Source organism: Octopus bimaculoides, chromosome 14 (assembly GCF_046866305.1).
Source record: "Octopus bimaculoides isolate indiv1 chromosome 14, ASM4686630v1, whole genome shotgun sequence".
Lineage (NCBI taxonomy): Eukaryota > Metazoa > Mollusca > Cephalopoda > Octopoda > Octopodidae > Octopus > Octopus bimaculoides.
In genome coordinates this window covers 55768648-55792079 of record NC_142941.1, presented here as the reverse complement: position 1 = coordinate 55792079, position 23432 = coordinate 55768648, and the positions used below count along the sequence as shown (strand labels likewise).

The window sequence follows — 23432 nt, the reverse complement described above, 5'->3', positions numbered from 1 at the left end:
TCAACAAACTAACCTGCCATCTTTAGTCAAAGGGCTACAAAAGCCATTAAAACAGAGACTATGGCCATATTGTGTTGAAAGCACTGGTTCTCGTTTGGTCAACCTAGTAAGTACTTAAATTGGTGGCCACTTGCAAAACTTAGATGCTCCATGTGCAATTCTTAGTTTAACTGTGTGTATATCAGTCCTTACTGTAGGTATTTTGGTTACCATGTGTATTTCAGTTTTGAAATAGATGTACCACATCCCTGTCATAAGAACCAACTGAAAGCATTAACATGAAGGATGGGTGTCCAACTATAAAATACCATCTCAGTAAATTCATCCAACCCATGCCTGAGTAGAAAAGTGGACGTAAAAAGATAATGTTGATAATGTATATGTAAACAAATTTCACTTCAACAAACTTTTGACAATCTTTAAAACAGGGGCCATAAAAAAAAACTGTTAAATTACAGAGTGAAAGCCTGCAACAGATTTATGAGAAAATTTAAAAGGGCTACTAAAGCTACATAGACAGCTGCTATATAAGCAGTTGAAATCTTCAATGAACTTCCCTTTTATCTTATAAAAATAAGGACCAAATAAAACTGTGAGGTAGTTTCTATATAGTTGTATGAATTTTAGACGTAGCCCTTTATTCTCTCTCAAGGTACTCCCCATCTTTTAAATACTAGTTGTTAAATCATAAATTTTTTTGAAAGTCAGCCCTCATACATAGGTTTTGTTATGAGCTCAAGGAGGCAGAAGGCTGGAGATTAACCCAGCTTTTATAGCACACCAGTGACTGAGATTACAAAACTAATCCGTGAATGGGATGTCAGTCTGTCACTGGGTTAAATTCCCAGCAATTGCTGAAACTCATTTACAACAGAATGGACTGGAGCAAATTGAGAAAAATTAAGTGTTTTGTTTAAGAGCACAAATGCACTGCCTGGTCTGAGAATCAAAACCATGATCTTATGATGGGATGTCATATATGGATAAGCTGAATACCCCGAACACTGACCCGACAGATTTAATAAATGATATCAAGCTGGTTATATTACATCGGTCTCTAATCCTCACCCAAAAATTAACACAAGCAGCTGCAGTGTGTGTGTGTGACATTCAAGGACAGCCAAAATATCATATAAGTATTCTCCCCTTCAGCAACAACAACTAAAAACAAAACAAATAGATATCAAACAAAACAAACATGAACAGCAGAGTTAACATGATAATGGTAGGTTTCAGGCAGTTTTAAAATGGCTTCATCTCAAGTATAGCTTCACTTTCTAAATATCTCTGACTACCATGGCATCTGACATTATCAAAGACGATGCAATATGGCACTTAAGATAAGCATAAACATAAAAATAACAAACAAATCATAAAAAAAAGGAAACAAAAATTTACAAATAAGTTCTCAACAAAATTCCATCCTAAACTACCATATAGAGTTCTTACCCACTTTTAGCAAATATTTTCACACAAGGGTCTCACAGCTTTTTCTCTCATTTTAATCATTAACTGCATGGCCAATTTTAAAAGATTTTGGAGGGATTCAAAGTCAACTATAGTCTTTTCACAACCAACCCCAATATTGGGTTGGCAACTAAGTTCCCGCAGTCTTTTTAAATTTTGGAATTTATTGCGTTTCAAAATTTTGGAATCTATTTTTTGTGAGAATTCTATTTTTGAATCATTTTGGAATTTTTTTTTTTCCAGCTAATTTTAGTTAATTTTCGTTTATTTTCAGATCATTAAAATGGAATGTCAAGTTAAGAAAAATGAGAATTTTCGACACCTCCTTCTTTTTACTCTTAATCAAGGTTCTAAGGCCGCGAAAGATGCTTGCGACATTTGTGCTGTATGGAGATGGTGCCATGGCTGAAAGAACCTCTCGTGACTGGTATACCAAGTTCAAAAATGGAAATTTTGACCTCAAAGACGCACCTCATTCTGGCCGTCCAGTTGAGTTCGATGAAGAGCGATTAAACCAACTTTTGCAGGAAAATTCTTGTCAACCGACAAGGGAACTGGCAGAGAAAATGGAATGCTCCCACACTGCTATAGAGAAGCATCTTCACTCGATGGGGAATGTTCAGAAGTATGGAGCATGGGTTCCACATGCTTTAAGTGACAACAACAAAAATCAACAAGCCACAATCTCCGCTGGTTTGCTTGCTCGTCACCGGTCAACGATTTCTTTACCGAATCATTACTGTCGACGAAAAATGGTGCCTATACATTAATATGAAGCAGCGTAAGGAATGGCTTAGCCCCGGTAAACAAGCGACACCGCGTGTGAAACAAGATCTTCATCCGCGTAAAACAATGTTATGCGTATGGTGGGATTGGGAAGGGATTATCCATTACGAATTTCTTGAACGGAACCAAACGGTCAACGCGGAACTCTATGTTCAACAAATGGAACGATTCAACACGGTTACTCAAGAGAAAAGACCTAATCGGCAGCATGGAGTTCTTCTGCTGCACGACAACGCCCGCCTTCATATCACCATTATGACCAAGGAACCCAGCCAAACCCTTAGCTGGGAAGTACTGCCACACCCGCCGTACTCTCCTGAATTGGCACCAACGGATTTCCACCTCTTTCAAATGCTATACGAGGGGTTTTGTTCAGTACTGATGCAGAATTGAGAGCTTGTCTGGATCAATTTTGCGAGATGAAATCTGGTGGTTTCTACCAACAAGGTATTGAAAATCTTGTTGAACATTGGAAAGAAATTGTAAACAACAAGGGTGAATACATTATTGATTAATTAGTTGTTATTTTTTAATAAACCTTTTTAAAAATTTAAATTTTTAAAAACGGCGGGAGATTTAGTTGCCAACCTAATACATTACTGTAACGTGTACCTATTTTATTAACCTGCTTTCATCCAGAATCATGAAATGAAGTGAAATGTAATGTTATAAAAAAAAAAAAAAAAAACGATGTCACCTCTACCTTCTTCACATTGATTGTACGGAGCTTGGAACCATTACATATAGAGCTAATCACATTTAAAATTTTAAAAATAAAATCCAACCTCAGATCTCCATTGTCTGTCCAAACAATTACTGAATTTTCCAGCACACAAGTCAACAGAGTCTATAGTGTGAACATGTAGCGTAAACATTCAAACATCATCACAAACTTTCCAAATCTTGCTGCATTTTATCTCACATGGAATTTTGGGTCCTACAAAGTTGTCTTCGTGTATTAGTTGACTTGCCTTTTTTTTGTTGTAAATTTTGGTCTGAAAAATTCAACTTGTATGCTGGAAAATTTGGTATATATATATATACACACACATATATATATATATATATGTATATATACATTCATATATATATATATATATATATATATATATATATGTATATATACATTCATATATATATATATATATATATATATATGTATATATACATTCATATATATATATATATATATATATATATATATGTATATATACATTCATATATATATATATATATATGTATATATACATTCATATATATATATATATATATGTATATATACATTCATATATATATATATATATATGTATATATACATTCATATATATATATATGTATATATACATTCATATATATATATATATATGTATATATACATTCATATATATATATATATATATATGTATATATACATTCATATATATATATATATATATATATGTATATATACATTCATATATATATATATATATATATGTATATATACATTCATATATATATATATATATATATGTATATATACATTCATATATATATATATATATATATGTATATATACATTCATATATATATATATATATATGTATATATACATTCATATATATATATATATATATGTATATATACATTCATATATATATATATATATATGTATATATACATTCATATATATATATATATATATGTATATATACATTCATATATATATATATATATATGTATATATACATTCATATATATATATATATATATGTATATATACATTCATATATATATATATATATATATATATATATATATATATGACAAAGGAGCTTTTATTTTTAAAAACCCTTTGCTTAATTTTTCATTTTATGTTCCCATTTTTGTTTTTCTTGTTTCTTATCCCGTGTGTGTCTTTACATGATTTTTTAAAAGACAAAAATATGAAAAGTGTTTGTCACATATTGCACATACATGAGGTTTATCTCCAGTATGTGACTTCATATGTCTCAGTAACTGGGAGTTTCCAATGAACCCTTTCTGACACACTCTACACTTGAAAGGTTTTTCACCTGTGTGGGTCCGTACGTGTATTTTCAAAAGACATTGCAATATGAAATATTTGCCACACACATCACACTGAAACTGTTTCTTCACATCATGTCTTCTCATATGTTTTCTCAGGATGGTATTTGAAGGATAGCTTTGACCACAAGTGTCACAGGAGAATGGTTTCTCTCCAGTATGTTTACGCATGTGCAATGATAATGTACAGCCTTGAGAAAAAGCCTTACCACATGTGTTACATTTAAATGGTTTCTCCCCAGTGTGTGTCCTAACATGTCTTCTTAAGTGTGAATTGGCAGAAAATCCCTTACTGCATATATCACAACTAAACGGTTTCTCTCCGGTGTGGATCCGCGTGTGAATTAACAAATGGGAACCTCTTGTAAAACATTTCCCACATTGTTTACAACTGAAAGGTCTTTCACCTGTGTGTGTTCTGATATGTGTAACGAGATGAGAGCTTGCAGCAAAGCCCTTCCCACATTGTTCGCAACAGAAAGGTTTCTCACCTGTGTGTATTCTTTCATGAACTATTAAACAATACTTCATTGGAAATGATTTTCCACAGGTATCACAGTCATAAGACTCTCCGGAATGCATCCGCATGTGGTTTTTCAATTTAGTCTTCTTTGGAAATTCATCCCCACAAAGCTTACACTGGAACATTTTGGCTTTTAGATTCCACATTCAGAATTTGGGTCTCTCAATAATAGAGTAAAACGATTTTAGTTCAAAACAATTGAGAAGCGTCTTCTGTAGGATTACTTCATTTAAGGCCAGCTTAATGGAGTAGCTAAACCTCCTTAAATGAATTCCTTACTAGGTTTTTAATATAGATGCTACATGAACAAACATATTTTTCTTGCTTTTCGCTCCATGTTGTTGTTGCTTGACCTGCAGCTTATTCAACATGACAGCTGTCTGGAAAACAGAAAAAAAAAAAGAAAAAAAAATGAAATAAAAGAACGTCTGAGGACGATTATTTTTTTTTAAAAAGTTGTTATTTTCATAATATATTTTCTATTTAATACTTCAGAGTTGATAAAATAAAGCACCAATTAAATACCGGAGTTGAGGATATTGTCGAAGTCCCTCCACTGAAAACTGCAGGCCTTGTAGCAAAATTTGAAACAATTATTATAATTATTAATAACAGAATTGCTGGATGAAATGCTTAGCAACATTTCAGCCATCTTTATGTTCTGAATTCAAATTCTGCAAAGGTTGACTTCGCCTTTCATCCTTTCAGGGTCTATAAAATAAATACCAGTTAAAAACTGTGGTTGATGCAATTAACTAGTCTCCTCCCTTGTAGTAGAAAGGATTATTATTTTTATTGTTAAAGCAGTGAACTGCCTGAATCGTTAACGTATCAGACAAAATGCTTGGCAGCTTTTCGTCTGGCTTTGCATTCTGAATTGAAATGCCGCAAAAGTTGACTTCGTCTTTCAACCTTTCAGAGTCAATGAAATAAGTTCCAGTTAAACACTGAGGCTGACTAACCCGCTTCCACTAAATTTCAGGCCTTGCGTCTAGAGGGGAAAGGATTGTTATTGTAATTATTCAGACAGCAAATAAACAGAACTGTTAACGTGTTAGGCAAGCAGCAATTTTTTCCGACTTTATGAAGGCGACGAGCTGGCAGAAACATTAGCATGCCGGGCGAAATGCTTAGTGGTATTTCGTCTGTCTTAACGTTCTGAGTTTAAATTCTGCCGAGGTCGACAAATTAAGTACCAGTTGCGTACTGGAGTCGAGCAAATCGACTAGCGGCACTGTCATGGTATTAGCTGTCAGAAGTGAAAGTAGAACTGACAAGGAACGTTACTGCTGGTTTGAGTTGATTCTTTGGCTACTGACTAGCCGGAGCTATCTATCTGTCTGTCTATCTCACTATCTCTCTCTCTATATATATATCTATCTATCACTCGTTCACCTCTGTGTCGAGCTTTGTGTCTAGAGTAGAAAAGAATTCTTCCAACTCTACATTCTGAATTTAAATACCACTGAAGTCAACTTTGTCTTTCATTCTTTCGAGGTCGATAAAATAAGTACTAGCTGCACACTGGAGTTGATGTAATTCTATGCCCTCCCCCTCAAAATTACTGGCCATGTACCAACATTATTATCATAAGTGGTTGGTTTTCCGAATGCAATTACATGCTATCCTTATTAATTATACACCCCGCCTAGTAATTTGTGGAATTGTTTTCTGAAATTACCTGTTATTATTACATACAAGGAATGTAGAACAGATAGAAATATTGGTTTGTCAGATTTCACTGCCTTAAAGTACTTCGTTTTGTTTCTGTTTTGACGTTCAAATAACACTAGAGACGATTTTTGTCTTTTATCTTTTCCATGGCTATCCAAACGAGTGCACTCCATTCACCTTATACATAAACAAGAAACAACAACGCACATACGTATTATTTACAGAAATGTTTAACACGACTTGTTGCTGTTGTTTATGCCAGAATCAATCCTAGCGTTGTAGACAGCGTCAAAAGCATTCCAGCTATGGCCATCCCGTCCTTTTATATATATCTAAAATCATTTGACGTGTACTTCTCGTTTTAAAGTACGGGAGGGAAATTTATCGGTGATTTGGCTGTTACTTCTAGCAGGTAGAGCGACCGCATCGAGGCTCCGTTGAGGTACTGTAAAAGTACATGTGATACATATATTGCGAAATATAAAATGTCACAAGTCTACAGTTCCCCTCATTTCCGTTACATGAATTGGTCGATACGTGAAATAGATTTAATCAATAGAAAAGAAAGATGACATAGAATATTAAAAAATTAAACAGGAGATAAAAACAGACTAAAAAACGGTTGGCTGTAAAATTTGGCACCCAGTTTCTTCAAAGTTAACCAAACGAATCGAAATAAAAAAACTGTTCTCTTGGAAATAAATCAATAAATGTTTTAAATACCAATGACTTCTAACACGTACACCTTTTTTAAAATGATATTTTTTCATCCAATTTAAAAACATTCTCAGACGTTTCATTTGGTTAAGAATTATGTATAATTGATTGACATATATATAAGCATGCAGAAATGTAAAGCAATGTTTTAGCAACGCATTTTCTCCTGGATTAAGAACTGAATGTCGGCAGACTTGTTGAGGTTTATAATAAAACAGAAAAAAAAATAGTCTTTTGTTAATGATGTATCTTTTATATTAATACCAGTAATCATTTATATCATATTGTATTTTGATTTTCTTTTTAAAAAAACTAAGATTCATTTTTCGTTTCGCTGATATTTAATAATACGGGTGCTAGGGTTTAACATTAACCTACAATACTATATAAATAGTACAGCTGGTATTTAAAAAATAATAACAAAATAGAAGAGAAAAAAAATGATTTACCGTCCACATTTTGTTGCTCGATTTCAATTTTCGGCAGAGTTACTTAAACAATGAATTGTTGAAATGTTATTTCAACAGTCGTGACATCAATTAACCGTTTGCATAGTGCAAAGCAGCTGTTATACAGTACGTACATCCTCCCGGTGAAAACTTTGCGAGTGTTCCTTTTTATATGAAATCCAGTGGCAAAAGCTGGATTCAATAATAAGGAAATAAATTACATAGATTTGTTGTAGGCTAAGTTCGGTCGACAATCGGGTTTCGATTCCCACTTATGTCGTTATACTTTACTTCGGTGCTCATGGGATAGACTTAATTTGCTGCTCGATTAAACAGCTTCGTATGGTCCAAAGGAACATGATGGAAACTGAAAGTATTGAGATCGATCTAATTGAGAGAGACAATTGTTTCGTCACCTTCGGGCATCCATTTCATGAAAAAGAAAAAAATCATTCAGGACCCAGAGTTACCTCCCGTGCACGGCGAAGCGTGCTCTTTCTGTCTCTCTCTCTATCGTGGGTTTTATTTTATTTCTATTTTCAAGAAGCGGTTGACAGCAGTGTTAGACAAAATGCTTTGCAGTTTTGAGTAACGAGCGTCCACAAACTGAGATCGCATCCTATGGGGATCGGGTTTTGCTTTTTATTCCTGAATATTCGGCGGCGTTTAATTACGTTCCTAGTTCAAATCCCTCTTCTCGTTTCTCGAGTATCGACAATACTACAGTCAGTCTCTACTCTTCTTCAAAACGTGTCTGCTTATGTCATTGTTAAAAAAGCAGACACAGTTTCCCTTTAAAGAGGAATATTAAAAAAATCTTACTTCTGTTGTTAATGTATTTCAGTGTACGAGAAGAAGAAAAAATATAGGCACTACTAAAGCAGCACGGACCCGAACGCGCTAGCTAGTCTTGAGTGGTCGATCCTAACCCTATCCCTATCCCTAACCCTAACCCTAACCTTAACCCTATCCCTAACCCGCGTGTGCAAATGAATACGTGTTTAGGGTTAGGGTTAGGGTTAGGATCAGGAATAGGGTTAGGGTTGGGATCGACCACTCACGACTAGCTAGCGCGTTCGGGTCCGCGCTGCTTTAGTAGTACCAAAATATATATTAAAATATACAAGACTCAATTCCGTAGGGAATCCTTCGTAGCTATTAGGAAATAAATACGCGAAGGGAAATGCTTTTATTTTATCATACCATTAAGAACATATTTAGATGCAGTGTCCACTCGGCTGGCATATATGAGTTGTATCTGTATTTCAAAGGGCCAACCTTATCACATTCTGTGTCACGCTGAATTCCCCGAGAACTACTTTTAGGGCAAGCGTGTCCGTGGAGTGCTCAACCATTTACACGTTAATTTCGACATCATACGATAGATAATAAATTTTTAAGTGAAGTAAACAGTTTCGGTGTGTTTTTGAATGGCTAACATGTGTCTTCCATACTACAACCGTAAAATATATTCCATCGTTTGATCAAATATTAACACTAAATATTTACAGAAAATATTTTAATAAGGAAGGAACAAGCCAATCAAAGTTGTTCACTTTTAAATGATTTTTTTTTCTAACTATATCATAGGAGTGGTGCTCTAGTATGGCCACAATTCAATCACTGAAAGTAGGAAATGAATAAAAGAATCTCTGAAATTATAAACATTCCACGGTGGTGCACCAGCATGACCGCAGCCACTTGGCTGAAACACATAAATAAATAAATAAAAATTGATTTGAGTACAAGCATTCCAGTCGCTACCATCATCACAATAACAACCATGATGACCGCAACATCAGCAACCACCACCATTGCCATAAAAATCGAAATCCAAAAAACAAAAACACATTAAAATCAAAAGGTGAAGAGGATTTATTATATATATATATATATATATATATATATATATATATATATATATATATATATGTATATGTATGTCTATATAGATGATATAGTCAATAGGAGAAAAGAAGTTCATAAATATCATTTTATTTCTTTTGTTGTTTTCATGTGTTTGCTATGATATCACGACCTTATGGTGTTTTCTCACGTCTTTGTAATCAAGAGGATATCACATGATATCACAGTGACATATAATATATTACATTATATTATATTATATTTCTGTAAGATGTCACTTCTTTCAGCTTGCGATCAATCATTTTTATCAATGGTTTCTATGGAAACAAAACTATCACATGATCACAGTCATAAACATAAGATGCTTCTCTTGGAGGAGGCTGAGAGGGAATAGACAAAAAAAATACATTTGTCATGTACATGAACCAGTCATACACATCAGTGTCATCAACATAAGATTGCTTCTATGGGAACATTCTCATAAATACTGGATGGTTTCTCTGGAAATGAAACCATTACATGGTCACAGTCAAATATGTATGGTGGCTTCTTTGAGAACAAAATTGTCATGTGAACACATTCATAAAAATAAGGTAGTTTCTATATGAACAAAACAGCCAAGTGACGAGTAATAAAATTTTGATGGTTTCTACATGAATATAACTATGTGGTTTATCATAAACATTAAATGGGCTTCTATGGAAACAAAGCTGTCATAAGACAAGTCATAAATGCAAGATGGTTTCTATGAGTGGTGGTGGTGGTGGGGGGAAAAACTGTCATATGATTGTTTCTATGAGAATAGGACTGTGACAAGTTCAGTCATAAATACAAGATGGTATCTTAGAAAATAGGAATGTCAATGTGACAAAATGGCTTCAATGAGAATATGATTGTTAAATGACCATCTTTTGTCTTTTTTCTTTCAACTTGTTTCAGTCATTTGATTTTGCCCATGCTGGGGCACCACCTTGAAAGGTTTTAGTTGAATGAATTGACCCCAGGACATTTTTTAAAAAAATTTTTTAAGACTCGTACTTATTCCATCAATCTCTTTTTTTGCAAAACTGCTGTCATGGGGACATGAACAAACCAACACCAGTCGTCAAGTAGTGGTGGGGAACAAACACAAAACAAAAACAAACACACACACACACATATAATGTATATATGCCAGACATCTTTGATCTTCCATACCAAATCCATTGACAAGGCTTTGGTCAGCCTGGGGTGAAAGCAGAAGACACTCGCCCAAGGTGCCATTCAGTGGGACTGAACCCGGAACCATGTGGTTGGGAAGCAAACTTCTTATCACACAGCTACACACAGTCTCTATGGAAACTGTTGTCACCTGACTAGTCATAAAAGTAACAGATGGAAAAATAGACATGAAAAAATTGTTGTTTTCCCCATGTTTTCTAAATGTTACAGACATGTTTACAAGTGCCAAACTGTAGTACCATTTTTAAAATATTTTCATTTGTTTTTCTTTTTAGCAGGGAAGAGGGGTACATCTGTTTGTGCCATGGAGATAAAATATACTTCAACCCAACATTTTCATTAGTTCTTTATGAGTTCTCTTTAACTTCACCTCAGTGTTTCTGGTCAAGTCTCATCATTCCTTTTTGGTTTGTTGCGTTCTCTCAATCTTTGATATGACACAAATATTTCAAGATATCAAAAAAAAAAAATCAATATGCATTAATACTGATAGGAGAGTAGTTTATCATTGTTTAGTTCCCAGATCAGCCCGATCAAGTAGACTTATGATGATACACATTCCAGCTGTGACCATCATGTCAAATTTTTTTTTTTTGTTTTGATTATTTTGGTGTGGCCTTCATCTAAGATGGCAAGGTATAATTTGAGGGATATTTGGCTGTTATTCATAGGAGGTCAAACGGTCCTGCAGACATTTTCTTTTTAACCCTTTTGATACCAACCCACTTGAGACTACCCCTCTTGGTTCTATGATATAAACATCTTGTTTTAAAGTTAAAACCTTTCATTAAAATTTCTAGTTAATTTATGTTCCATACACCAGCTTAATAATGGCAAAAGTTATTTCATTAAATTCTCCATCATTTTCAAAATTAATTGAAACAAAGGCAGGATAATTTAACAAAAGTTTGGTAACATAAGGGTTGAAGCAATGCTGTCCAGTCACAGACCATTAGTAAACAGAGTGAATCCTAGTGTAGATGCTTTGTCAATCACTAAATGAAAGGACAAATCCTTTAGATTTCTGATGATCGAACCTACCAGAACAGTGATTGTTGTAACTGATGGAGTACCAGTTTAAAAACATGCAGTTTCCATTTACCAAATTTCACTCACAAGGTATCAGTTGGCCAAAGGCTACAGAAGAGGACACTTGCCCAAAGTGCCAAGCAATGGGCTGGAATCCAAAATGATGCGGTTGTGAAGTGCACATCATAACCACTGAATCATGGCCATATCTAACATAACAATAATTATTAATTATTGCATTATTTTAGACAGCTGAGGTCAACCTTGCCTTTCATCCTTTCGGGGTCGATAAAATAAGTACCAGTTGAACACTGGGGTCGATGTAATTGACTTATTCCCTTGCTTGAAATTGCTGGCCTTGTGCCAAAATTTGAAATCATAATTTTCGTCAACTCAGTTTTCATAAGCACAGTAATGTCACTTGTGCATTGGTTGCAAAATATGTGCATGCATGTGCAGTTCACAGAGAACAGTGTCTTGTAGTGGTGTTAAATTGGATGAAGAATTACACAGAACATGCAAGAACAAGTATAGCTCATTAGGTGGGCTTCTACACAGTTTTTACAGTGGAAGTGCATGGCTTTGTGGTTAGAGTGTTGCAGGACTTGTGATTGTAAGATTGCGATTTCAATTCCTGGACTGGGCGATGCATTGTGTTCTTGAGCAGAGAACACATCATTTCACATTGCTCCAGTCCACTCAGCTGGCAAAAATGAGAAACCATGTGACGGACTGGCGTCCCATCCAGGTGAGGAATATATACATCACAGAAACCAGGAAACTGGTGCTATGAGTCTATATGATTCAAGGAACTTTATCCTAATTTTTTAACCAAGGTGTAGCACACTTGGATCAAACCAAGGATCATGTGATTGCAAAGAAAACTTTTCAACTATATTTAGGTCATGTTTACATGTGTGTGCAATTTCTGAATCACTCCATTGGATTAAAGAGCAGTCATGAAAATATATAGGTTTGATGTTGTGTATCTGCGACAAGGCAGACAGTTTGTCGAACTTCACACTTCACCAAGTTGTACAATATTTTGTAGCCACAGAAGGAACTAAACTCAGGACAGCTCAGCAATATTTACAAATTGCCTGCCAAAGTCCTACAGTGTTGCTGTTACATACAATGGTGAATTATTTCAAACGTATTAAAAGTTCAGTGGGTTGGACCACTTGAAAGAGTTAAATGTCTTGTCTACAGATACACACAGCAGTAATATTAACAAGATTCAAATAGCTGATCCCTTTCGGCTGGTTGGTTGGTTGGTTGTCCAATATTTCTATCAACGAGACTGTCAACATTCTCCAGATATATCTGCTGGGGGTGTGGTGTGGTGGGGGGCAAACAACAAAGTTCACTCTCTTTTTGATGAGGCAGAGGATATAAAAAGTTAATTTTTGTAACGACGGTTATAACGGAGTGAGCTGACACATCCCGCATCCCACTTCCGATTATTAGTGACATTCAATTCATATCATCTTAGAGACCCTAAAAAGTTAAGTTGACTCTCACTTTGGCAGGATTTGAACACTGAACAATATAGTAACAAGAAAGATAGATACAGTCAAACAGTTAGTCAGTCCACTGCTAACACACCGACAAGCAGAAACTTCATTGGACAAGGTCTTCAAGATGATTTTTTTAATTATTATATATTCAGCATGGTTGATTAAATTGAGCCTCTTGTATTATCTCCCCTGACAGTATATCACTTGTGGTTATTTATGTGAGGAGGGGGGTTTGATCAGTGAGGTACTAAACTAATTATAGTAAAGCCTCCAGTTTGAAGTAATGTAATTTGGCATAAGGTCTTTACTGTGTCCACATGTGTCAACAAAACAATAAATATACCCACAACAATAACAGCTTCATTGTGACAATGATCCCAGTTCTTGGTTCCAGATGTAATTGAATGTTTAAGCAATGTGTGATTCCAAATGAATCTTTAGATGAAAGTAATCGAAGAAGTCTTCACCGCAGACCTGACAATGGAAAATATTTTCCAGTGTGTGTGTTTTGATGTGTTTTTTCAACAAGCTTTTCTCAGCATACTGCTTTTCACAAATGTCACATTGGAAAGGTTTCTCTCCCGTGTGTATCCGAATGTGTCGTTTCAGGTGATAATTGTCAGAAAACCCCTTCCCACACAACTCACACAGGTAGGGTTTTTCTCCGGTATGTGTTCGAATGTGTCTTTTCAAGTGGAAATTTTCAGAAAAGGTTTTCTCACATACTTTGCATTGCAAATTCTTCTCTCTCAGATGCATTCTCATGTGACCCTGTAAGTGGAAGTTTTGAACAAATTCTTTGTCACAAATCTGACAAGTGAATGGTTTCTCTCTACTGTGGATTCTCATATGCCCTTTCAGCTGGAAATTCTGAGCAAATTCTTTGCCACACATATCACAAACAAAAGGTTTTTCACCTGTGTGTCTCCTCATGTGTATTTCCAAATTATTTTTCTGCAGAAAATCTTTGCCACAGACTTCACAGTGAAACTGCTTCACAGCTGTGTGTCTTCGGACATGTTTCCTTAGGAAACTCTTCGAAGCAAACCCTTTCCCGCAAATGTCACAGGTAAAGGGTTTATCACCAGTATGTGATTTGTTATGGACTTCTAAGCTGGATTTATGAGAAAAGTCTTTCCCACAGATATCACAATGAAACGGTTTCACGCCTGAATGCGTTCTACAATGCATTTCCAATAAAGATTTAATAGAAAAACTCTTTCCACAAACTCCACAAGGAAAAGGCTTCACACCTAAATGAGTTTTGATGTGTCTTGTTAAATGAGATTTATTATAAAATTTCTTATCACACTTTTCACAGCCAAAAGGTTTATCTCCCGTGTGTGTCCTGATGTGTGTAACTAGCTGAGGTTTCGTTGTAAAGTCTTTACTACAAATATCACAATGGTATGGTTTCAGCCCTAAATGTATAGCAATGTGTCTTTTCAGGTGGTAATTAGTTGCAAAATCCTTGGTACACATCTTGCAACAAAATGGTTTTTCTCCATTGTGTCTCCTCACATGCATTTCATACTGAGCTTGTACAGTAAAATTCTTGCCACACTCATCGCAGTGATGAATTTTCCTGGTAGTGTGAGTCTCAACATGTCTTTTAAGATGAGCATTCTTAGCATACTCCTTGCCACAAACCTCACATTGGTATGGTTTTGCCCCAGTATGCATTTTCATATGTACTCTCAAATAGATTTTCTGAGAGAATTCTTTGTGACATATTTCACACTTGGCCTGCATGATGACGGGTATTTTTCAAGCTGAAAGGTATATGTAAGTATGTATGTATATATATATATATATATATATATATATATATATATATACACAGTTTCCTCCCTCCAGTTTGATGAGAGGTCATATGCCCTCCGCCATTAGAGCCTGACGAGTTGTCTATAAAGCTAAGTGCTTCATGGATGCAAAACCATTGGTCACTCTATGACCAGACATATATTTAATTGCATATAAATACATTACAGCTCTATCTTTAGAGTGTGCTTCTTTTTCGCCAAATCAGATTGGAGCCTGGTGTAGCCATCTGGTTTCACCAGTCCTCAGTCAAATCGTCCAACCCATACTAGCATGGAAAGCGGACGTTAAACGACGATGATGATGATGTGTGTGTGTGTGTGTGTGTGTGTGTAAATGGTTTAAAAGGAACAAATTTTCAGGAATGAAACAATGATAAAAATATATAAATAAATGAATTTGTTGCTTTGAAGTTATTGTCACTGTGGAAAATAGCTATGCAATGTTCTGTTTCCTCTGTGTGCAAATGCAAATATGCAACCAGCATGCAAAGGAAACAAACACATATGCAAAAGCTACATTTGTTCAAAAGTGATGCATGGCTGGTTCACAGGCACCATCCATCATCAAAACCCTAAAGTAACATACTTTATATACTGTATGCATACTTAAATCTCTTTTCTTTCTTTTTTGCATTTATGAAATAGATGCCAAAACCATCTTAATACTTTCAGGTTTAAATGCACTCAAGAATTTTGTGCAAACATATTTTTGTTGTTGCTGTTGCTGCTTCTGGGGGCAAAATCTGCACATCATAATAATGTTTTGTGCAAAAACGATTAAAACTTAAGAGAAGTGAGTTTGGTCAAGTGGTGCTGCCATCACAGAACTGAAGATGATAACTGCCACAAATTCCATGGAAATGATGAGAAACTGCTATCACCACAGAATAACTGCAAGCATACCAATGCATTTACCTGGTAAAAATACACCAAAATGCGGAGACTGTTTGACACCATGGAGATGGTAATTCCTGAAAATAAATGACAAAATTATGGTGTCATATTTTGAAATTAAAAATATATACTCTTCAACTAAATATATGAAACAAATGATTAATATACAGGGTGTCCACAAGGTCTGGGTACATGGAGTAAATAAAATCATAACATAAACAATTAAATATAAGAAATTATAATTTCTTAAAGTATGTGTTAATCCCCATGTACCCAGACTTTGTGGACACCCTGTATAATTAATGTATCTAATATACATATTATACAGGCAAATATATATATAAGACATTAAAATAAGGATGGATAATTGTACATCCACAAAGATTGTTTATTACAGTCATATACACAATATATTCTATTTAAAACTCTGTCCAAGTAGTAAGGTATCTGCCCAGATTTCATATCCTTATCCATTCACACTATCTATGTTTGTCTGTCTGTCTGTGTGTCTGTCTGTATGTATGCATGCATGTATGTATGTATGTACGTACGCATGTATGCATACATGGCCTGAAATTTTTGGGGAGGGGGAGCATTCAATTAGACTGACCCCAGTACGCAACTGGTACTTAATTTATTGACCCCAAAAGGATGTAAAGCAAAGTCGACCTCAGCAGGATTTGAAAAGACAGATGAAAAACCGCTACGCATTTTGCCTGGCATGCTAACGTTTTTGCAAGCTTGCCACCTTTTTAATTTCAAGGAATATTTGTTTCCATGGCTGTGAATACACACACACACATTATCTATATGCCATGTCTATATAGTCATCTTCTGATTATTTAACTATTCAACACTCACAGTTTATATAATGGAGTCCTCTCAGTAAAGATGACAAAATGGATTTATTTGTCCTGTCAATATGGATTTGTTTGCCCTGTCAATAAACCGCCAGTATAATTATCGAGTGATTCCTTGCAGTATCTGTCTCGACACATCTTTTTAAGACGAGCATTCTCAGAGGTAGACTAGCACCAACCTGGCAAAATGACATGCTTCTGTATAGACTTTGCTAAAGCATTTTGGGCCATAACGCCAGTTAGAGGGTACGACCCTACCTCCCTCTCACCCACCCTTTCTCCCACTTGTCTCAGAGGCCCTATAAAGGGTTTTGGGGCACTGCTTTCCTCATTCCTGACAAAGAAAGAAAAGGAAATTAAAAGAAACCTCAACATCTACACAGTGAACATGTATTCACAGTCTATGACTCTCCATTCAACATCAACACTGTTTGACTCTCCATTCAATACTGACACTTAACTCAACATCAACACTAAGTTTTCATTCAACATCATCACTGACTCATCCATTCAACACCAAAAATTGTCTGCTTCTCCACTCAACACTGTCTGACTCTCTGTTCAACATCAAAATTGACTCTTCACTCAATATCAACAATGATGCTCCATCTAACTCCAACACTGACTCTACATTCAACATCGACATTGTTTGACTCTCCACTCAACGTCAACACTGACTCTTGACTCAACATTAACACTGTCTGACTCTCTACTCAGCCTCAATACTGTCTAACTCTCTGCTCAACCTCAATACAGTCTGACTCTCCACTGAACATCAACACTACCGGACTCTCCACACAGCACCAACAATGACTCTCCACTCAACATCAAGACTGTCTGATTACCCAACAGCTACCCACTAAATAAAACCATGTCAAAACAGACGACTGGGGCCTAGTGCAGCCCTCTGGTCTGCCAGACTCTTGATTCAACATTAACATTGCCTGACTCTCTGCTCAACATCAACACTCTGACCCCACTCCTACTCCAACCCATGCCAGCATGGAAAACAGACATTAAATGATGATGATGATGACGACGATGATGTTGATATATACGAGCTGTACCTAACCACTAGTTATAATATATACTCTAGAACGAGTCTCTGTTATACTATTAATATTGTATCAGATACTAAATACATCCTACGCATTATGCCCGCATGTGAGCATGCATGTGTAAATAAACGCAAGCATGGTCGAATGATTAAAAAGTGAGCCTTGGAATAATGAGGGCTGGGTTCGATCTCACTATATGGTATCTTGGGCAAGTACTGTTTACGAAACAGAGTAGAGGGAAACCGGATGGAAGTTCGTCGGATGGGATGTACTTGTAATTCAATGGACCAACCTCGTCATACACTGACTCTACGTAAGGGAGCAAGTGTCCGCGGAGTAACCAGCCACTTACACTACAATTCGATAAGCCCGTAGTTCTGTTGACGATCGAACAGCTGGAATAGTCAGCATCGAAACAGACGGGGATCCATCTGAAATGTCACGTTTCTTGCATTCAAACAGCATCAAAATCTTTCGTAGTAAACTATGATCTGGTCACAAAAAAAAATCTACCTTTATATATATCATCATTATTATTATTAATATTACTTGTACTGCGACGGATGGCTCTAACAGCCCTCCACCCCGAAGTTGGCACTCCAGTTAGAATTTTTCAAAAGTAATATAAAATCCCTTCCTGAATCATTTATATATTCATTAATTACTTCTCTACTTACATTTAAAACGTTTCCGTTGTATCTCCAAGTAACTTGCACAGTTCTACAGTCTGTACAGAAAAAGATAAATCTCAGAAACATGGGAGACAACTGGCTTAACGACCTGCCCACTTCGTTGTTTCTCTCTCTCTCCCTCAAATACACACACACTCACATACATAACATTAATATACGGAGTGGATATCCGAATTACACATAACTCATGTGTATGTATGAGTGTCTGTGTGTGTGAAGGTGCGCGGTCTAGTGGTTAAGTTGTTACGATCGCGAGATCGTGAGTTCGATTCCAGGACTGGGCGGTGCATTGTGTTCTTGAGCAACTCACTTCATCTCACGTTATTCTGCGATCACTCAGACGTCTGACTGTGGCACAGCGTGCACCTGTACAGGCAATGACAATTTGATGGAGAGAGTGGGCTAATAATATACGGGGTGTCCACAAAGTCTGGGTACATGGGGATTAACACATACTTTAAGAAATTATAATTTCTCACATTTAATTGTTTATGTTATGATTCTATTTACTCTATGTACCCAGACTTTGTGGACACCCTGTACAGCATAAACATTTGAGCACTATAAGCCAACCAAGTGTACAGGTTGCTCAACAAGAAACGGCACACCTGATCACAACTGCTTTCCTCGCACTCGAGAGAGACCGCCAATATATCTTTGCAAATTGTTGCTTTTCTTTCAATCGCGGTATTTTATTTTAACACTTTTAGTTTGAAACAAAATTAATAAATAAATGTAATAAATGCGGGAGTTTCTTTTCGTTTTTTTTTGTTTTTTTTTAAGTGCTCGAGAGGTTGTGTTTATGTATACATATCTATAAACACTTGCATAGATACAAATTCTCCCGATACAAACGCGCGCGCACACACATACATATACACACACATGCGCACATATATACTTCTACACACACACACATGTACACACATACATATACAAATATACACACACGCACATATATATGTATATACATAGGCACACACACACACACACGCACATACTATATATATATATATATATATGCACACACACACACACACACACACACACACACATACCTTAACACCTATAAACACACATTTTCATTTACTTCTCTCAGCTATACAAAACTAGTGACAGAACGAAATTATAAGAAAAAGCAAACTCCAGCTCGTCACAGTTCACTTTTTTAATTGCTAATTAAAAAAAAAAATACTTAACAGAAATTTATAAATATTCCCGGCATAAACAAAACATTCAAGGAGGAGGGAGGATACGAAACTAATGTTCCTTTCCAAGAAGAAAAGCTAGCATTTTATTATTTTTTTTATCAACAAATTCAAATTGTCATAGAATAAAATCAAAACAAACTTTAAAATTTATTATGTCATATAATGAGAATTTAGAAATTAACATTTTCATTAAGAAAAAAATCAATCATGTAATTGCAAAATGAAATTTTCATTGGAAATATTGATTTAATAAATTGATAAATAAATGTGGATAGATTGTAATAATTGATTGTCAAATGCATAAAGCCGCAAATTTCAGAAGAATAAAATAGATTATATTGACACTGTAATTGACTGGTATTATATTTTATCGATTCCGAAACAATGAAAGAATGGTTTAAACCACCAAGACTCGACTTAAAACATTGACTTATTTACACTAAAATCATATATTTAAGTAGTTATTATTATTGCCGGACAAAATGCTTAGCGGCATTTTTATCCGTCTTTACGTTCCAAATCCAAATTCCACCGACGTCGACTATCCGTTTTATCCTTTCACAGCCGATGAAAAGAATCGTACCAGTTGAGCACTAGGGTCGATATAATTGTCTAGCCAAGCGCCCAAAATTTCAGGCCTTGTGCCTATAACAAAGCATTATTATTATTAGTATTATTATTATTATTAAATGCCGCCGAGGTCGACTTTGCCTTTCATCCTTTTCGGAGTCGATAAATTAAGTACCAGTGAAACACTGGAGTCGAGGAAATCGACAAGTGCCCTCCCCTCAAATTTCAGGCCTTGTGCTTTTAGCAGAAAGGATTATCATTGTCGACTTTGCCTTTCATCCTTTCGGGGTCGATAAAAGAAGTACAAGTCGAGCGCTGGAGTCAATGTAATCGACTTACCCGCCCCCCTCAAAATTTCTGGCCTTATGCCAAAACTAGAACGAATTATTATCATTATTATTATTATTATTATTATCAAAAACACATTAAAATATTTATCTAATGCAAAGATGGTTTAACCGATTGAAAACGTTGCTAATCAATTACTTACGCTTATTTTAGCGACTCTGACGAGACATTAGTTAAAAGCAGTAACGGAGGGAAGCCTAAACACAGTAACACACCTGCAGTAATAATATATATGTGTGTATATATATATATATATATATATATATATATATATATATATATACCAATAAGTCTCGTCTTAGATTGTAACAATAATCGATACGTGATCGAGCGATGCTGATAGAAATAGCGACCAAATTCTTTTAAATCATGCCCGACCATCTTCATGCAGGAATGACATTTGGACGACGTAGTCCATGATATAACCATACGGGATGGTCAGTCCTGGATTACGTTTGATCGCAAGTCTATTCACTCAGGACTGTCATTGAGCTAAGCAACAAAATAATGAAGAATGATTGTTTTTATATTATATAAATATCATTTGTTTTAGTTGATTTGATGGTGATATGTATCAGATTGCCCGTCCTTATTGGCCCAGGAGGAATGAAACGGCGAAATCTAATTGGATTTAACAGACACAAGACCATATTTATTTAGTTCAGTGAATTATCATCATTTTTGCCGACTCTGACCACTCTTAGGAATAATTCGTCATATGCTTTTAATTATAAATAACATCAGATTTGTCATATGATCAAACATTCCGATCGTGACAATCACGTCTATTTTTTTTTTTCTCTCTCTCTCCATACACATTATCCCGTGTGCAGAATCCTTTACCAAAGACAGCAAGGTATGATTGGAGTAAAATTTGGCTGCTATTTCTAGCAGGCAGAGCGGTTATATAGAGGCTTCCTTGTTTATCAGGGTTTTAATTATATTTGCAAAATAGGCCGGTGCCGTGGAGTAGAGGGAAGGCAAAAGAAAAAAAAATCAATTACAGCGGCAAAGGTTTCGATTCCTGGTCGAAACCACATCACTTTGTTACGATTATTATTATTATTATTATTATTATTATTATTTGTGATATGAAGATTAACTTCTCACTTTCATTCTCCTATATAAATTAAATGTTTCATGTCTAATTAATCTTTCTATACAGGTATCGAACAGTAAATATGTAATTAACATTAATAATAAATTTTCCTAACTACAGAGGTGGCTGGAGAAAGTGGAATCGGTAATGTCCAATACTTTATCCAAAATGTTGCAGTTAGTAAAGTTAAAAGAAATAACGAAATACAACAAATAATAATAATAATAACGTTGATCGTAATAATGACAATTAGCGCCGTATTAATTACTGTGAGTGCCTGTGTGTGCAGTATAAAGTAAAATATGTTTGATACCAACCTATTAAATAGACGACATCTTTCGGAGGTAACCAGTAAAAGGTTATCGAAATATGTAAATATTACAAATATATGTTAAAGCTGTATAGGGATAACTATGGATAACCAAGAGCGACATAAATTGTTATCGAGGAAACTAGTATTAATAACTAACGGAAAATATTAACTAAAAAATGTATGGTATGGTGTCTACTCTAAATGCTGCTGCACCTCAATTTATTTTCTTCCTTTCTTTCTGTCTTTGTTCGTTTGTTCTGTCTTTGTTTGTTCGTTTGTTTGCTTTTTTTTTTTTAACAGAAACATAAGTCACGGGGATTAGATAAATTATATTACTTGTACCATAAGATATCCATACATCTGGACGTGAAATAATGTTCAAATATTGCTTTTCATGTGGAGCGCTTTGTATGTGGTTCTTTCAGTTATCGATGATATTTTGATTTCTATTGTTTTATTTTTTATACACATTACTCCATTACATATATTAGTTTAAAAATTCCATATTTGAAAACATTAGAAAAAAAAAAAAAATTACTAGATTGATTTTATCAAACCGTATTTTCTAATGACACTCCGAGAGAAGTGCTAATCGCTTAAAGAAGAGGGAAATTGTGGAGAAGAGAGACCCAGGAAGACATGGGATGAAATATTGAAGGCCAGTCTCAAGATGCTGAACCTTACAAAGGAGATGAGACCGGACCAAGACATGTGGTGCAATGCTGTACAGTAATTCCTTGACTATTGCAGGTGTTAAGTTCCAAAACCTCCCACAGAAATAATTGAAATCTAAAAAAAAATATAAATATCTATTGGCTGCAGAATATATATATATTATCTTTTACTTGCTCCAGTCATTAGACTGCAGCCATAATGGGGTAACACTGAAGAATTTTTAGTTAAATGAATTTACCCTGATAATTATTATTTTTTTTTTAAGCTTGGTATTATTCTATTGGTCCATTTTGCCAAACTGTTGAGTTATGGGGATGTAAACACACCAACACTGGTTGTCAAGCAGTAGTGGGGGGGAACAAACACAGACGCACATACATACAACAGGCCAGGTTTCTTTTGGTTTCCATCAACTAAATTTTATTCGCATGGCTTTGGTCTGCCCGAAGCTATAGTAGAAGACACTTGTCCAAGGTGCCACGCAGTGGGACTGAACCCACAACCATGAAGAGGTCTAGAGTTAAACTGAAGAGTTTACTGAAGAGGTCTGATTAGAGTTAAACATGACTGAAG

The 23432-nt window shown here is 35.3% G+C and overlaps 2 protein-coding genes across 4 annotated transcripts; both read right to left on the bottom strand.

Annotated features, from left to right (window-relative positions):
* Positions 1 to 4115: 4115 nt before the first annotated feature.
* On the bottom strand, positions 4116 to 8180 carry LOC149132727 (uncharacterized). The gene is made up of 2 exons (XM_089363001.1): positions 7684 to 8180; positions 4116 to 5223 (listed from the first exon to the last, which is right to left on the bottom strand). The coding sequence occupies exon 2, from the start codon at positions 4987 to 4989 to the stop codon at positions 4135 to 4137; it is 855 nt and encodes a 284-aa protein (XP_089219127.1). The 5' UTR covers positions 4990 to 5223; positions 7684 to 8180; the 3' UTR covers positions 4116 to 4134.
* Positions 8181 to 9662: 1482 nt separating this feature from the next.
* On the bottom strand, positions 9663 to 22623 carry LOC106878571 (uncharacterized). Of its 3 annotated transcripts, none has more exons than XM_052972865.2 (2): positions 22189 to 22623; positions 9663 to 16110 (listed from the first exon to the last, which is right to left on the bottom strand). In XM_052972865.2, exon 2 carries the CDS (start codon positions 15066 to 15068, stop codon positions 13725 to 13727), a length of 1344 nt encoding a protein of 447 aa, XP_052828825.2. In that variant the 5' UTR covers positions 15069 to 16110; positions 22189 to 22623; the 3' UTR covers positions 9663 to 13724. The 3 variants fall into 3 exon arrangements, with proteins under 3 accessions (XP_052828825.2, XP_089219125.1, XP_052828826.2); XM_089362999.1 differs by lacking the exon at positions 22189 to 22623 and adding an exon at positions 20915 to 20998; XM_052972866.2 differs by lacking the exon at positions 22189 to 22623 and adding an exon at positions 18629 to 19078.
* Between the last annotated feature and the right edge of the window lie 809 nt (positions 22624 to 23432).

Excerpts from the sequence above, each read along its gene's own strand:
- LOC149132727 (XM_089363001.1), bottom strand. The coding sequence starts at position 4,989 with ATGTGGAATCTAAAAGCCAAAATGTTCCAGTGTAAGCTTTGTGGGGAT.
- LOC106878571 (XM_052972865.2), bottom strand. The coding sequence starts at position 15,068 with ATGCAGGCCAAGTGTGAAATATGTCACAAAGAATTCTCTCAGAAAATC.